The sequence below is a fragment of the Triticum dicoccoides genome, chromosome 2A (assembly GCF_002162155.2).
Source record: "Triticum dicoccoides isolate Atlit2015 ecotype Zavitan chromosome 2A, WEW_v2.0, whole genome shotgun sequence".
Taxonomy (NCBI): Eukaryota; Viridiplantae; Streptophyta; class Magnoliopsida; order Poales; family Poaceae; genus Triticum; species Triticum dicoccoides.
In genome coordinates this window covers 494,038,410-494,054,789 of record NC_041382.1, presented here as the reverse complement: position 1 = coordinate 494,054,789, position 16,380 = coordinate 494,038,410, and the positions used below count along the sequence as shown (strand labels likewise).

General features: G+C 50.3%; 1 protein-coding gene across 3 annotated transcripts in view; it reads right to left on the bottom strand.

Annotated features, from left to right (window-relative positions):
* Positions 1-898, bottom strand: part of LOC119355001 (serine carboxypeptidase-like 45) — a 3,551-nt gene extending 2,653 nt beyond the window's left edge. For all 3 annotated transcript variants that reach the window (XM_037621766.1, XM_037621767.1, XM_037621768.1), the window contains exon 1: positions 584-898. In XM_037621766.1, the coding sequence (XP_037477663.1) occupies positions 584-833 (250 nt within the window). In that variant the 5' untranslated portion in view covers positions 834-898. The remainder of the gene's footprint in view (positions 1-583) is intronic.
* Positions 899-16,380: the final 15,482 nt, after the last annotated feature.

Below are 16,380 nucleotides of genomic sequence, written 5' to 3'. Positions count from 1 at the left end.
AGATTATGCAGTCAATTCTAACAAAACAAAAACACATTCTACTACAAGGACAGCAAAATTTAAAGGTAAAAAGTCCCCTTCCATCAACAGTTAGGACACTTCGTATATCTTCTTTCAAGAATCCAATTAGGAAAAGTATCTTTTTAATGTATGATCCAAGTAAAAGTCTGCTGTAGGCGTATTTGCACAGAAAATCTACTCTCTCTCCCTCCCAGCATTTGTTAATTTTGGGGCCGTTTGGTTCTAGGCGTAGTATTGGCACACATTAAGCTTGCTTAAGGTTAGTTCATCAAAATAAGAGTCACAAGTTGGCAAGCCTAAAGGAATCTTATTACATTTTTTTGTGTATGTCATGTGGGGTCCAAGTATAACTTACCTAAAATGTGGCTTGAACCAAACACTCATCTAAATTGATCAAACTTGACTAACCTTAAATGTGGTAATTTTTGGTTAGTCACGAACCAAACAGCCCCTTCCTTTCCCCTCTGGCTCTGGCCTTTTCACACTGTTCCTTCTCGTGTGATCTCCCCAATAATGCAATAAGACGAAACAGTGGGAAGCTTGTGGCAGCCACTAAATTTACCTCCATTTAGCCAGAGGACGAGGGGTTTGGTGGCCGGATCTAGCTCTGCCTCGGCGAAGTAGTAGAAGAGCGACCTCTTCCTCATGGCGTCCACCTCCACGTATCCGGAGTACTGCGCGAAGCTCACCGGTGGCTGCCCCGGCAGCGCTGTGATCTTGTCCTCTACCATGGCCATGGAGAGGCAGCCATTGCTGATGAGCAGCGCAGCAGCCGCACAGACCACCGCAGCGACGGAGGTGCCCGGGTGCATGTTGTTGCGTGTGCTCTTGAGAGGGACAGAGAGAGGGAGAAAGAGAGTGGAGTGAGTGAGTGAGTGAATGCTGCAAGGTGGGAGGTGAGAAATGGATATGGGTGGCAATAAATAGGTTTGACAGTACTACATGTGACGAGGTGTGGAAATTGCTTAGAGCATCTCCAGCCGTTCAGCCATCAGGGCGTCTAAAAAAAAATATCCTGGAACCGAACTGGCGCTATATCGGCTTCTGGGGCGACCTACAAAAGATAATTTGATTAAGCGCAACTGGACAAGTTTTACTAGGTGTAGTTTCTGTGATTGAGATGAAACTATCCAGCATCTTTTCTTTGATTGCCCGTTGGCGAGAGTGTTGTGGCGCTCGGTGCAAATTGCCTTTAACATCACTCCTCCGAATTTGGTCAGGTCGTTATTTGGAACGTGGCTTGTTGGTATAGAGGCTGAAACAGCTAGACAAATTCGAGTAGGAGCATGTGCGTTGTTATGGGCAATTTGGAACTGCAGAAATGATTTGGCTTTTAACAGAACAACAACTATTCATTTTTTGCAGGTTTTATTCCGGGCTACTGCGCTAATCCGTATGTGGTCCTTACTCACTCCGACGGAGGCCAGGGAGCGTTTGATTACTGGATCTGTCCGGTGGGAGATGGTAGCGTGGGATATCTTTAACCGGTTTGGATGGCGGTCATGTAATAGGATAGGCGATTAGTTTACCTATCTATGTAATGCCAGCCGGTTGTGGCTTTTGGGCCTTTTTTGTTTTTCTAGCTCTTTGTGAGCTAGCCTACTTTTTTGCACCAGATTGCAAGACCTTGTTGAACTACTTTATTTATTTATAATTGTGGCCGTATGCATCGCTCTGATGCAGAGGCCGGGGAGTCCCTCCTTTTCGAAAAAAAACTCCTAGCCACGCTTCCAGACGTCGCCCCAGACGCCTCCCAACCCGCGGCAAATTCAAACGTAGTCATTCCCGCTCACAAAATAGACGTCACAAATTCGGCGATCATACGCCACAGTTCAGCAATCGAATAAAAAGTTCGACGTTCAAAAAGAAAGGACGCGCATGCAGCGCATCAGACGACGAGGTCGGCCTTCGGCGTCGGCGGAGTCGGCGTGCGCGGGCTTGTCGGGTTCGGAGCTTCTTCTGTGTTGGGCGGCGTCGGCGTGGCTTCTGTGCTGGGCGGCGTCGGCGTGGCTTCTATGCTGCGGGTAGTCGTGAAGGCATCATCGCTCGGGCTTGACGGCGTCGGCGTCGGCGTGGGCGTGGGCGTGGGAGTTGGCGGCACCGTCGACGGCAGCTGGTTCAGGATGAGACCATGCTCCGCCAAGTACCACACCTTGGCCGCCTCGTCGTTGCTCTGGAGCATGTCCGCCCCGCCCAGCAGGAATGCCATGTCGGTGTTCCTCTTCTTCGCGACGACGTTGGTCCGGAGTAGGTCGAGCTTGACGGCGCTGCTCGTCATCAACGCCGACCACCGCGCCTCGGTCTTCTCTTCACGCAGGACGGCGCGTCGACATTTTCCGCCTTCTTGGCCCCTTTGTTGCCGTCCGGCCGCCTGTCTGACGCGCCCGGCGCCGGCGCGTCCGACTTGTAGGTCTCCTTGGCATTGTCGAGGGTACGTCGGACTTTCGTCCACTTCTCGCATTTGTCAATGCGTTTGTATATGTGGAGGTACTTGAACTCTTGGTCGCGGTTGGCTAGGCGATACAAGGCAAACATGCGCACCAGCTGCGCGGAGGAACAAATAGTTGGCGGGCGCGCACGGCGAATAGAAGCGGGAGACCGGCGTGCCGTACCTGATCCCTGACGTTGGAGCCGCTCTCCGGGCGAGCCGCGATCTCCTCGACGATCCCATGTCATTTGTTGCACGCCGCCTGGATGAGCCTCCAATGGTTCGCCATTGCCTTTGCCCCGCGCTGCATGTAGACGCTTTTAAAGTAGGGGTCTACGAGCTTCCGCTCGTCGAACTCGGCCTTGATGCGCTCCTAGTACGTCTCGATGCTCTGGTTCGTGCCGGTGGTCGGGTCGAGGCAGACGACTTTCCACGCTTCGGCGAGGCATTTCTGTTCCTTGGACGTCCACTTAATGCGCGGCTCGCCGGTCCTGGCCGCCCCCTTCTTGCGCCTCCTCGCCGGGACAGTCGCCGGCTCCTCCTCCTCCTCCTCGTCGTGCTCCTCCGGCTCCTCCTCGTCGTACTCGAGCTCGCCGTCCATGCCGCCGCTGAGGTCCACAGTGTTGTCTTGGGTAGCGAACCCGGGGGACGCGGCGGCCGCGGGTGAGCCTACCGCGATGATGTCGTCCATGTCGGCGTCGGTCTCGTCGGTATCGCCGAGGTGCGACGTGGAAGCTTGTGAGAAGGGCAGCGCGCCACAATGAAGAGGGGGCGTTGGGGAGCACGCGTAAGCCAGCGTCGAGTAGTTGTATGGAGGGTACTACACGCCGGCGAAGGCGGGCGAGGGCGTGCGCTGGGTTGGGTGTTCATGGGGGAAGATGACGTTGGGGTTGAACCCATCGTGCGCGTCCCCGCCGGCGTAGCCCGCCGACGGTGTGCATCCCCATGGTTGCGGCGACGATGAGAAGCCGGACGGAGAGCCGATGCTTTGCTGGCTCCAGGGTACGTACTGGGCGTGGCCGCCTGGTGGATTCATCATCCCCAAGCTAGTCGCCTCGGCCTCGGCTTGGTCCGCCGTAGCCACAGCGACACGCGCCGCGTTGTCACGGGCCTTCTTGGCGATTGCCCTGTTCCGCCTATCGGCGGTGACGGCCTCCCGTCGCTGAACTTCCGCCCTCCACTCGGTGTTTGTCATGCCCGGTGGCTTGGACGGCGGCGCCCTCGGCTTCCTCTGCTTCGTCTGGGCGACAGAGGCGGTCGCGGTGGTCGCAGCGCGGGGGATCACGTACTTCTTCGGCGGCATGGCGGCGGCTGGGAGGCGAGCGGGAGGGAGATTGACGGGAGGAAAGGAGAGAATAAGAGGGAAATGGGGGGCGAGGGCGGGAAGAAACGGTGGAAAGAGGCTCTTGACTCGCCGACAGAGCGGCTCCACGCCCCTTTTCACTTGTGCCGGCGTCCCCAGGCGCATCCCAGCGCGTCGTGTTCTGCTTGGGTCCGCCGACACCAATTTCGACCCGAGCCGGCGAAAAACGGGCTACTAGCGGCGTGACTGGGTTGAATTTTGGGCGCCGACGCGGCAAAAACGCTTGAAGAGGGCCTGTTGGGACCGCGGCTGGAGATGCTCTTAGTTAGGCAAAAGCATGAACAGGTTCAGTGCTCTTTAGTTTTTGTGTATTGCTTAGTTAGGCAGAAACATGAATAGGTTTAGTAAATTTTTTGATACACTTGTATATTACTCCCTCCATTCCACAATGTAGTGCTTCCTCTATCCCCGTGCTTCAACTTTGACCGCAAATTTAACTACCAAGACCGATTGCGGCGGGAGCAAAAATTATATCAGTGTTCGTATTCAAAAGAAGTTTTCAATTATATATTTTTTTCTCCCGCCGCAGTTGGTCTCGTTGGTTAAATTTATGGTCAAAGTTGGACCTCGGAAAGCGTGGGCGCACTATATTTTGGAATGGAGGGAGTATGACTTGACTGTCTTTAAATGGGCAGATTTGCGTGCGTCAAGCTGATATCAGTGTGGATGTTTGGTCTTTTTCAAGGGACTTTGGGTTTGTGTCTGGAAAGTTACCTTTCGACAAGCACGCAGTGATCTTGAGAATGTACATGTCGGAGCATTCTCTGGAAAAGGTAACCACTACTACACCTCTCTTGTCTCTTTTTTCTGAGTCGGATCTCTCTAGGTGAGTGATAGGCATCGATCGACCGGCTAAAATATTAAAGTTACCTTTCGACAAGCACGCAGTGATCTTGAGAATGTACGTGTCGGAGCATTCTCTGGAAAAGGTAACCACTACTACACCTCTCTTGTCTCTTTTTTCTGAGTCGGATCTCTCTAGGTGAGTGATAGGCATCGATCGACCGGCTAAAATTTTAGCCGGTCAGACCAAGCGTTCGATTCATGAAATACTAGCCGCTTCTCCCCACTTATCCTTTCCCACCTCCACACCACTTTCACTTCGTTCTCCGTAAAAATCCATGACAGATGCCCTCCTGCATGCAGACGCCAGCCAACAGCTCGCCTAATCGCCCTACCCTGGCTTGCCTTGTCTTTGACGGACGATGCCTTACTGTCGATGCTCGCCGACGCCGCCGGAAAAAATTCCGCGTCAATTACAACAAAAACAGGTCACGGTAGAAACTTTTTCAGAAACGTCGTTCAGCCGTGGTAGCGTCGTCGTCGCCGGCATTTGCTCTGCCCCACGTAGCAAATTGGGGTGCCGGTCCCGGCAAAACGGGCCGCTGATTTAAGCTTTTGCAGTAAGCTGCCGATGTAGCATGTCGTCGTGGTAGCACCATCCGGTCGTCGACTGGTTCTAGCACCGAAGCATTCCCATAACATGGTTCCAGCATGGGGTCACACAACGATTCCTGTTGGAGAACATAGTAATTCAAAAAAATTATCTAGGATCACGCAAGATCTAACTAGGAGATGCATAGCAACGAGAGGGGAGAGTGTGTCCACGTACCCTCATAGACCAAAAGCGGAAGCGTTTAGTAACGCGTTTGATGTAGTCCAACGTCTTCACGATCCAACCGATCCAAGTACCGAACGTACGTCACCTTCGTGTTCAACACACGTTCAGCACGATGACGTCCCTCGAGCTCTTGATTCAGTTGAGGACGAGGGAGAGTTCCGTCAGCACGACGGCGTGGCGACGGTGATGATGAAGTTACCGGCGCAGGGCTTAGCCTAAGCACTACGACGATATGACTGAGGTGGTAAACTGTGGAGGAGGGCACCGCACGCGGCTAAGAGATGTATATTGTGTGTTCTAGGGTGCCCCTGCCTCCGTATATAAAGGAGGAAAGGGGGAGACAGGCTGGCCCCTGTAGGGCGCGCCAGGAGAGAGGAGTCCTACTAGGACTCCAAGTCCTAGCAGGATTCCACTTGTTGGAAGGGGGAAGAAGGAAGGGAGAGGGAGAGGGAGAGGGAGAGGGAAAGAGGGGCCGCACCCCCTCCCCTAGTCCTATTCGGACTCCCCTAGGGGGGCACCTCCTCGTGGCCTGCCCTCTCTCTCCCCTAAGGCCCATGTTGGCCCATTACTTTTCCGGGGGGTTCCGGTAACCCCTCCGGCACTCCGTTTTTTTACCCGGTACCTCTTGGAACTCTTCCGGTGTCCGAATAACACCGTCCAATATATCATTCTTTATGTCTCGACCATTTCGAGACTCCTCGTCATGTCTGTGATCTCATCTGGGACTCTGAACAACATTCGATCATCAAAACACATAACTCATATAATACAAAATCGTCATCGAACGTTAAGCGTGCGGACCCTACGGGTTTAAGAATTATGTAGACATGACCGAGACACCTCTCCGGTCAATAACCAATAGCGGAACCTGGATGCTCATATTGGCTCCTACATATTCTAGGAAGATTGAGGCAGTCCTGGATTAAGGGGTCCTCGGGCGTCCGACCTTTTGGACATGGGCCGGACTGATGGGCCGTGAGGATACAAGACAGAAGACTCTTTTCCGTGTCCGGATGTGACTCACCTTGGCGTGGATGGCAAGCCTGGCGTTCGGATATGAAGATTCCTTTCTCTAGAACCGACATTGTACAATCCTAGCCCCCTCCGATGTCTATATAAACCGGAGGGTTTAGTCCGTAGAGGCAATCATAATCTTATAGGCCAGGCTTCTAGGGTTTTAGCCATTACGATCTCGTGGTAGATCAACTCTTGTAATTCTCATACTCATCAATATCAATCAAGCAGGACATAGGGTATTACCTCCATCAAGAGGGCCCAAACCTAGGTAAAACATTGTGTCCCCTGCCTACTATTATCATCGACCTTAGACGCACAGTTCGAGACCCCCTACCCGTGATCCGCTGATTTTGACACCGACATTGGTGCTTTCATTGAGAGTTCCACTGTGTCGCCGTTAGAAGGTTCGATGGATCCATCCATCATCTGCAATGATGCTGCCCTAGGGGAGGTTTTACTCCCCAGCCAGATCTTCATATTCGGTGGCTTCGTAGTGCGGGCCAACTCGCCTGGCCATCTAGAGCAGATCGACAGCTACGCCCCAGGTCACCAGATTAGTTTTTGAAACCTGGATTATGCCGCTGATATCCGAGGAGACTGGAGACTTAATCTTCCAAGGATTCACGACCCCAACCTCCGCTCTGGCCTTAGAGCCGGAGCGCCTCGTCAGGACCGAATACGGGATTTCTAAACCCATCGAACTATCTGTGGCCACTAGGCCCAGTACTGGAGAGCCGGAGGAAGCAGTGTTGCCGGCAACCATCACAAAGCCGGGCTCTTCCCCGGATACTGGCTCAAAACTCTCGGAGTCAGCATCGTGTGAGCTCGGCCAAGGAATTCCCTCCCCACCATGCTCCATGGATTCTTTTCTCCCTCGACAAACCTCGCCGTCAAGCGAGGCTCTGGACTTGATGCGATCCCTCGTGATTGCAGAGGAGCAACGTCCGAACTACACCCAACCCAGACTAGGGGCTAAGAGCGGGGAATTTTACGTCCCACGCAGCACCCACTTTATAGCCAGTATCGAGGACTTAACATACATGCTCGATTACGACTCCGAAAACATCAACGATATGGACGGCGATGCCAGAGAAGAGGAGGCCCAAAACCCACAGTTTACCGGAGGCTGGACGGCCACCTCTTCGTATGACGTGTATATGGTGGATACACCCAAAGAAGCTAATGACGATGACAAAGAAGACCTAGTTGAGGATAAACCTCCTGAGATACAACCAAAGCGCCGACGGCGCCGCTCTAAATCACACGGCAGCAAAGACATCAATACCGGCACGAGAGACAACAATACTCCGAATGATGCCGAAGACTAAGAAAACCCCTTCGAGCAAAACTCTGAACAAGACGATCGGGAGGATGGGCAAGTTAGCCCTAATGAACAGGCTGCAAACGAAGACTCGGAGAACAGTAATTACCTTCCACCCTCCGAGGATGAGGTGAGCCTCGACAACGAGGATTTTATCGTGCCCGAGGAACCTCTCGAGCAGGAGCGCTTTAAGCGCCAGCTAATAGCCACTGCAAGGAGCCTGAAAAAGAAGCAGCAACAGCTCCAAGCTGATCAAGATCTGCTCAACGATCGATGGACTAATGTCTTGGCAGCCGAGGAATATGGCCTCGAGCGCCCAACCAAAAGTTATCCGAAGCGCAAATTGCTACCTCAATTCGATGACGAGGCACTGGAGCCCATACCATTGCTACCTCTTGAGCACTGCGTTGGTTTTCCCTTGAAGAGGAAAGGGTGATGAAGCAAAGTAGCGTAAGTATTTCCCTTAGTTTTTGAGAACCAAGGTATCAATACAGTAGGAGGCCACACGCAAGTCCCTCGTACCTGCACAAACAAATAAGAACCTCACAACCAACGCGATAAAGGGGTTGTCAATCCCTTCACAGTCACTTACGAGAGTGAGATTTAATAGAGATGATAAGATAATATTTTTGGTATTTTTATGATAAAGATTAAAAGTAAAGATTGCAAAATAAACGGTAATAGAAATAACTTGTTGACGGGAGATTAATATAATGGAGAATAGACCCGGGGGCCATAGGTTTCACTAGTGGCTTCTCTCAAGATAGCATAAGTATTACGGTGGGTGAACAAATTAGTGTCGAGCACTTGATAGAAAAGCGGATAATTATGAGAATATCTAGGCATGATCATGTATATAGGCATCGCGTCCGTGACAAGTAGACCGACTCCTACCTGCATCTACTACTATTACTCCACACATCGACCGCTATCCAGCATGCATCTAGAGTATTAAGTTCATAAGAACAGAGTAACACATTAGGTAAGATGACATGATGTAGAGGGATAAACTCAAGTAATATGATATAAACCCCATCTTTTTATCGTCGATGGCAATAATACAATACATGTCGTTTCCCTTTCTATCACTGGGATCGAGCACCGCAAGATTGAACCCAAAGCTAAGCACTTCTCCCATTGCAAGAAAGATCAATCTAGTAGGCCAAACCAAACTGATAATCCGAAGAGACTTGCAAAGATAACCAATCAATAAAAGATTTCAGAGAAGAATCAAATATTGTTCATAGATAGACTTGATCATAAACCCACAATTCATCGGATCTCGACAAACACACCGCAAAAAGAGTTACATCAAATAGATCTCCAAGAAGATCGAGGAGAACTTTGTATTGAGATCCAAAGAGAGAGAAGAAGCCATCTAGCTAATAGCTATGGACCAGAAGGTCTGAAGTAAACTACTCACACATCATCGGAGGGGCCATGGAGTTGATGTAGAGGCCCTCCGTGGTCGGTGCCCCCTCTGGCGGAGCCCCGGAAAAGTCCCCAAGATGGGATCTCTTGGGTACAGAAGGTTGCGGCGGTGGAAATAGGGTTTGATGGTGCTCCTGGATGTTTTCAGGGTATATGAGTACATATAGGAGGAAGAAGTAGGCCGGTGGAGCCACGAGGGGGGAGGGCGCGCCCAGGGGGGCAGGCGCGCCCCCTGCCTCGTGGCCTCCTCGTTGGTTGCTTGACGTCCACTCCAAGTCCTCCAGATCACGTTTGTTCAAAAAATCACGCTCCCGAAGGTTTCATTCCGTTTGGACTCCGTTTGATATTCTTTTCTGCGAAACACTGAAATAGGAAAAAACAGTAATTTGCACTAGGACTTGGGTTAATAGGTTAGTCCAAAAAATAATATGAAAGTGTATAATAATGCCCATTAAACATCCAAAACAGAATATATAATAGCATGGAACAATAAAAAATTATAGATACGTTGGAGACGTATCAACCATCAGCGCGTAATGCGGCTGATCGACCATCACGTGGCCGAGCCAAAGCGGCAACTCAAGCCGAACACCAGCCCGTCCCACCTCGCCGGAAAGGCAGAGATAAAAAAGCTCGGGGATATACATATGACCCTGTAACACCCACGATGCGGCTATATCTCCCACGTGTCGGAGCACGACTTAGAGGCATAGCCGCATTGTAGGCATGTCGCAAGAGGGGTAATCTTTACACATCCCATATACTGAATATGGAAGATGTACAGAGTTGGCTTACAATCGCCACTCCACACAATACATAAATATAGCATTACATCAACCAGATACAATCAAGGTCCGACTACGGAACCAAAATAAATACAACCCCAAATGCATAAGATCCCCGATCACCCCAACTGGGCTCCACTACTGATCATCTGGAAAGGAAATGTAGTAACGTCCTGAGTCCTCATCGAACTCCCACTTGAGTTCAGTTGCATCCCCTGGAATAGCATCATCGGCACCTGCATCTGGTTTTGGAAGTAATCTGTGAGTCACGGGGACTCAGCAATCTCACACCCTCGCGATCAAGACTATTTAAGCTTATGGGTAGGGAAAAAGTGTGAGGTGGAGCTGCAGCAAGCACTAGCATATATGGTGGCTAACTTACGCAAATGAGAGCGAGAAGAGAAGGCAAAGCATGTTCGAGAATCTATGATCAAGAAGTGATCCTATAACTACTTACGTTCAAGCATAACATGAGACCGTGTTCTCTTCCCGGACTCCGCTGAAAAGAGACCATCACGGCTACACATGCTGTTGATTCATTTTAATTAAGTTAAGTGTCAAGTTCTCTACAACCGGATATTAACAAATTCCCATCTTCCCATAACCACTGGCACGGCTTTCGAAAGTTCAAATCCCTGCAGGGGTGTCCCAACTTAGCCCACCACAAGCTCTCATGGTCAACGAAGGATATTCCTTCTCCCAGGACGGCCTGATCAGACTCGGGATCCCAGTTACAAGACATTTCGACCTTGGTAAAACAAGACCAGCAAAGCCACCCGAATGTGCCGACAAATCCCGATAGGAGCTGCACATATCTCGTTCTCAGGGCACACCGGATGGGCAAGACGTCGGGTTGGCATAGACCCTGGTTGCCCAGGGGGCGCCGGACATCGCCCAGTTTGGACCAACACTTAGAGAAGCACTGGCCTGGGGGGTTGAAATAAAGATGACCCTTGAGTCCGCGAAACCCAAGGGAAAAAGGCTAGGTGGCAAATGGTAAAACCAAGGTTGGGCCTTGCTGGAGGAGTTTTATTCAAGGCGAACTGTCAAGGGGTTCCCATTATAACCCAACCACGTAAGGAACGCAAAATCAAGGAACATAACACCGGTATGACGGAAACTAGGGCGGCAAGAGTGGAACAAAACACCAGGCATAAGGCCGAGCCTTCGACCCTTTACCAAGTATATAGGTTCATTAAAGTAAACAAGATGTAATAATGATATCCCAACAATAATCATGTCCCAACAAGGAACAAACTCCAATCTTCACCTGCAACTTGCAATGCTATAAGAGGGGCTGAGCAAAGCGATAACATAGCCAAACAACGGTTTGCAAGGACAAGGTGGGTTAGAGGTTTGACATGGCAATATGGTAGGCATGATATAGGAAGTGGTAGGTATCACAGCATAGGCATAGCAATAGAGCGAGCAACTAGCAAGCAAAGATAGAAGTGATTTGGAGGGTATGGTCATCTTGCCTGCAAAGTTCTCCGAGTTGACGTAAGCTTGATCCTCGTAAGCGTACTCAACGGGTTCCTCGATCACGTACTCATCTCCCGGATCTACCCAAGGCAAGAACACAAGCAAAGGCAAACACAATCAACCACGGTGCAATGCGCAAGCAACATGATGCAAAACATGGCATGATATGCGGGATGTAATATGCAATGCATATGCATTCTTCGGAAAGGAAAGATTGAACCAGGCATCAACTTGGCAAACCAAGAGTGCCGCTGGAAAGATGAGTTGATTTCGGTAGAAATCGATATAAAGATCACCGGAATCGGATGCGCGGTTTGCAAAAGGCAAGCAAAACAATAATGGCACTATTCTGCGATTAACAACACGATGCCATCTAAAATGCAATAAGAAACTAAGCTACTGCACTATAACATAGCAACAAAGCACATCGCAGTGATCCACTCAAGATGCTTGACAAGAGATGAACACTGAGCTATGGCTAAATCACACAAGGTTCAAGCAAGCATGGCAAAAGTGCAAAAGATATCAGGTTCACAGACTTAGTGAAAATAACATGTCAGGATTTAACATTAGGAAGCAATGTTTCGAGCAAGATAACAACATGCTACAGGAACATATCATGGCAAATCAAGGCATGGCATGAAACTACTCAAAGCATATAACAAAAGTCCCTTACTGACCATAAGCCAAAAAGCATCAGAAGATATGATGGCACCCATGTAAACATAGCAAGTTTCGTTAACAGATTCAGACTTGGCAGAAAACTGGACATGGTAAAAACAGAGTTACGTAGGCATGTTTGCGAGCTCGATGCACTCACCACAAGTCATTGCATGACAAAGTAAGCATACACATAGCTATACATGGCAAGAACAATCTCATAGCATGCATGGATCAACTACAATAACCTTGGCAAAATTGATTAACACGTAAACAATCTGCCAGGAATATTTTATAGCAAAAGTAGAGCAAGATTGAGTCATGCTATGGTACTCCATAATTGCAAATAAATACATGGATGGATAGAACATAACAATATCTCAAAATCATCCTTACTGAACATGCTCAAAAGAGGCACGGATCACTCTGTAGCAACAAGAATACATGGCATAAAAGTAACATCAGGGAAATTACTTAGAAGAATTGTAAGTCCCTGAAATCAGCAACATCACGAGAGCTACTTTGCATGCTTGTGCTAGTAACCACATTGATCATAAAAATACATGGCATACACCTCTGTAAAGATGGCATGACATAGCCCAAAACACATGTAGGGCTCAAGTTCATAGGAGGCACACATTAAACATGGCAAAAATGACAAATGTCCATAATCTGTTAAGAAACAGAAACTAACATTATGAAGCACTCCTGCAACATCATTTAGGGCATCAAGATGGACTGAAACAAGCATGGTGCAATGGAATGAAATGAAGAGCACAACCAGATGAACAATTTGATATGCCGCACGTGCAAAATAGAGCTACGGATGATGAGATATGGCCTGATGAACATAGCTAAAAAATAACAGAAAAGTGACTTAGGGAAAAACAGGGGTCAACCCTCTCTGGATCTGGATCTGGGCACGCTTCCCAAAGATCGTCGAAGTGCCTCGCTGCAGGAGCTCGGGGAAGAAGGCCGGTCGGGGGAGGCGGAGCTGGGGTCGGGGACAAAGGGCAGCGCCGGCGGTCAGCGAGGCGGCGGCGGCCGGGCACGTTTGCCGTGGTGGCGCGGGCGGAGGCCGGCGAAGGGGGGCGTGGCGGCGCCAGCGAGGATTGCGGTGGCCGGGCAGTCATCAAGGCGGCGGCGTACGGGCGCCGGCGTGTGGGAAGAGGCGGAGGTGGGATGCGGCGGCGCAGGGCCCGGCGAGGCCCGGTTCGGCTCGGGGCGGGCCGGATCTGGGCCCTGGGCGGCGGCGGCGATGTGGGCGCGGGTGCACCACGTGGTGGCGCGGGGTTGGCTGCGGCGGTGGCGCGGACACATCCAGCCGTCTCGGACGTGTCTGACGGCGGCGGGTGGAGAATTTTAGGGTTTGGGACCCAAAAATGAAGGAGGGGTGCACATATTTATAGCTAGAGGGAGTTTGGAGTGTCCAAATGAGGTGCGGTTTTCGGCCACGTGATCGTGATCGAACGGCTGAGAGGATGGAGGGGGTTTAGATGGGTTTTGGGCCACTTTGGAGGGGTGTTTGGCTGCAACACACACGAGGCCTTTACGGGTCCTCGGTTAACTGTTGGAGTATCAAACGAACTCCAAATGGAACGAAACTTGACAAGCGGTCTACCGGTAGTGAACCAAGGCCGCTTGGTAAGTCTAGAACCAATCCGAGAACATTTAACACCCGCACAAAAAAAGAGGCAAAAAGGAACGCTGGAGGACATAGGAGTGCCGGAATGCAAAACGGACAACGGGGAAAATGCTCGGATGCATGAGACGAACACGTATGCAAATGCGATGCACATGACGACATGATATGAGATGCATGACATGGACAAATGCAAAACGAAGACAAAACCCAACCACGAGGGAATATCATAACTTAGAGCCGAAAATGGCAAGAGTTGGAATACAAATATGGCAAGTTACATACAGGGCGTTACAGACCCGCGGCAGGACCTGGACAGTAGAGCAGGACAGACTAGATCGATCTACGGATCACGGGGGCGTGCCCCGACATGCGACGACGACCATGAAGCCGAACGTGACAAGCATAATCACGCCCGGGCCGAAAACCGCAGACGAACTCCTTCCGAGCTATGTTGCGACGTGGCCCGATATAGAGGCACCGCACACCCCCTTTGATTCACTGATGAAGTAATGGAACATGAATTCCCAGAAGGGTTTAAACCCATAACATCGAATCATATGATGGGACGACAGACCCCGCAGTATCGATTGAAGATTTCCTCCTCCATATTCATATGGCTCGCGGTGATGATCTTCGCGCCATCAAGCACCTCCCACTAAAACTAAAGGGACCAGCGCGACACTGGCTAAACAGCCTCCCAGAGAACTCTATTGGTAGATGGGAAGACTTGGAAGATGCCTTCCGCGATAACTTGCAAGGTACATATGTCCGGCCTCCGGATGCCGATGAACTAAGTCACATTATCCAGCAGCCCGGGGAGTCAGCCAGGAAGCTCTGGACTAGGTTCTTAATTAAAAAGAACCAAATTATCAATTGTCCGGATGCCAAAGCCCTTGCGGCCTTCAAACACAGCGTCCGAGACAAGTGGCTCGCCCGCCACCTCGGCCAAGAAAAACCAAAATCCATGGCAGCCCTTACCGCTCTGATGACCTACTTTTGCGCGGGAGAAGACAACTGGCTCGCTCGTAGAAGCAACAGCACCAGTGATCCGGGCACTTCCGAAGTTCGAGACGGCAACGGCAAGCCACGACGCAATAAACACAAGCGTCAGAATAATAATGAAGGAACGCAAGACATGGCAGTCAACGCCGGATTGAGCGGCTCCAAGCCCGGTCAACGGAAAAAGCCATTCAAGGCAAATATAGACGGACCATCCAATTTAGGCAAGATAATCGATCGGCCCTGCCAAATTCATGGCACCCCCGATAAACCAGCCAATCATACCAACAGAAGCTATTGGGTCTTTAAACAAGCCGGCAAGCTTAATGCCAGACACAAGGGGAAGGGGCCGCCCAGTGACAGGGACGACAGAGAGACTCGCCAACCGAAAACCGGGGGTTAGAAGCAATTTCCCCCGTAGTAAAAACAGTAAACATGGTATACGTGATGCACATCCCTATAGGGGAGCGCAAGCACTCACAATGGGACGCCTACGCCATAGAGCCGGTGGCCCCAAAATTTAACCAATGGATGGCATGCCCGATCACTTTTGATCGCAAAGACCACCCAGCCAGTATCCGTCACGAAGGTTCGGCAGCTCTGATCCTCGACCCAATTATCGACGGGTTTCACCTCATGAATGTCCTTATGGACGGGGGCAGTAGCCTTAATCTACTCTGCCAAGACACTGTCCACAAAATGGGCATTGATCCTTCAAGAATCAAGCCCACAACAACTACCTTCAAGGGCGCAGTACCCGTCATAGAAGCTCACTGCTTGGGCTCAATTACATTGGAAGTCATTTTCGGCTCGCCAAACAACTTTCAAAGCGAAGGCTTGACCTTTGATATTGTCCTGTTCCGCAATAGCTACCATGCACTGCTCGGGCGTACCGCTTTTGCTCATTTTAATACGGTCCCACACTACGTCCATCTAAAGCTTAAGATGCCCGGTCCATGCAGCGTCATCATGATAAACGGAAATACGAAACGCTCGCTCCGTATAGAGGAGCATACTACGACTACTGCAGCCAAAGTACAAAGCGGCCTCATCAAGCCGCATATCTCATCGGCCATCAAGCCGCCGGTCTCTATTAAATAGGACCGATCAATCTCGGAGCTGGATTAGTAGTTCGGCCTCCATCGTTCGCCTCATATAGCCACGAAGTTTGTACCGCGTATACATAATTATGCACTTAAAATATCCTGCTCATCGGCGGAGGCACAATACGGACATGCCTACAATGCGGTCCACACTCCCATAGCCTTTTCCCATTTTCCTAACTATTTTTTATCTATTACACAGGTAACTCAAAGCCTGGTCATCTTACGGACTCTTTCTGAGTTCGGCTTCATATGGATAACCAAAGGCTACTCCTGCCAAGGAGTCCTTTCACCAAGGCAAGGCAACGCAGACGTGCGACAGGAGGTCCAAATGATTTTTTGTAGACCACACTCTTTATTTCAAACCTGTAAAGTTCCTTTTTCCTCAGCCTTTGACCCCTGGCATGTTAAATAGCCCAGGTAGTGGTGCTATAATATGCAAGATTGCGTTTGACGTGTCAATCAGATTCCAGTCATAGTCCGTATTTGGTATTTGCTTTTTCT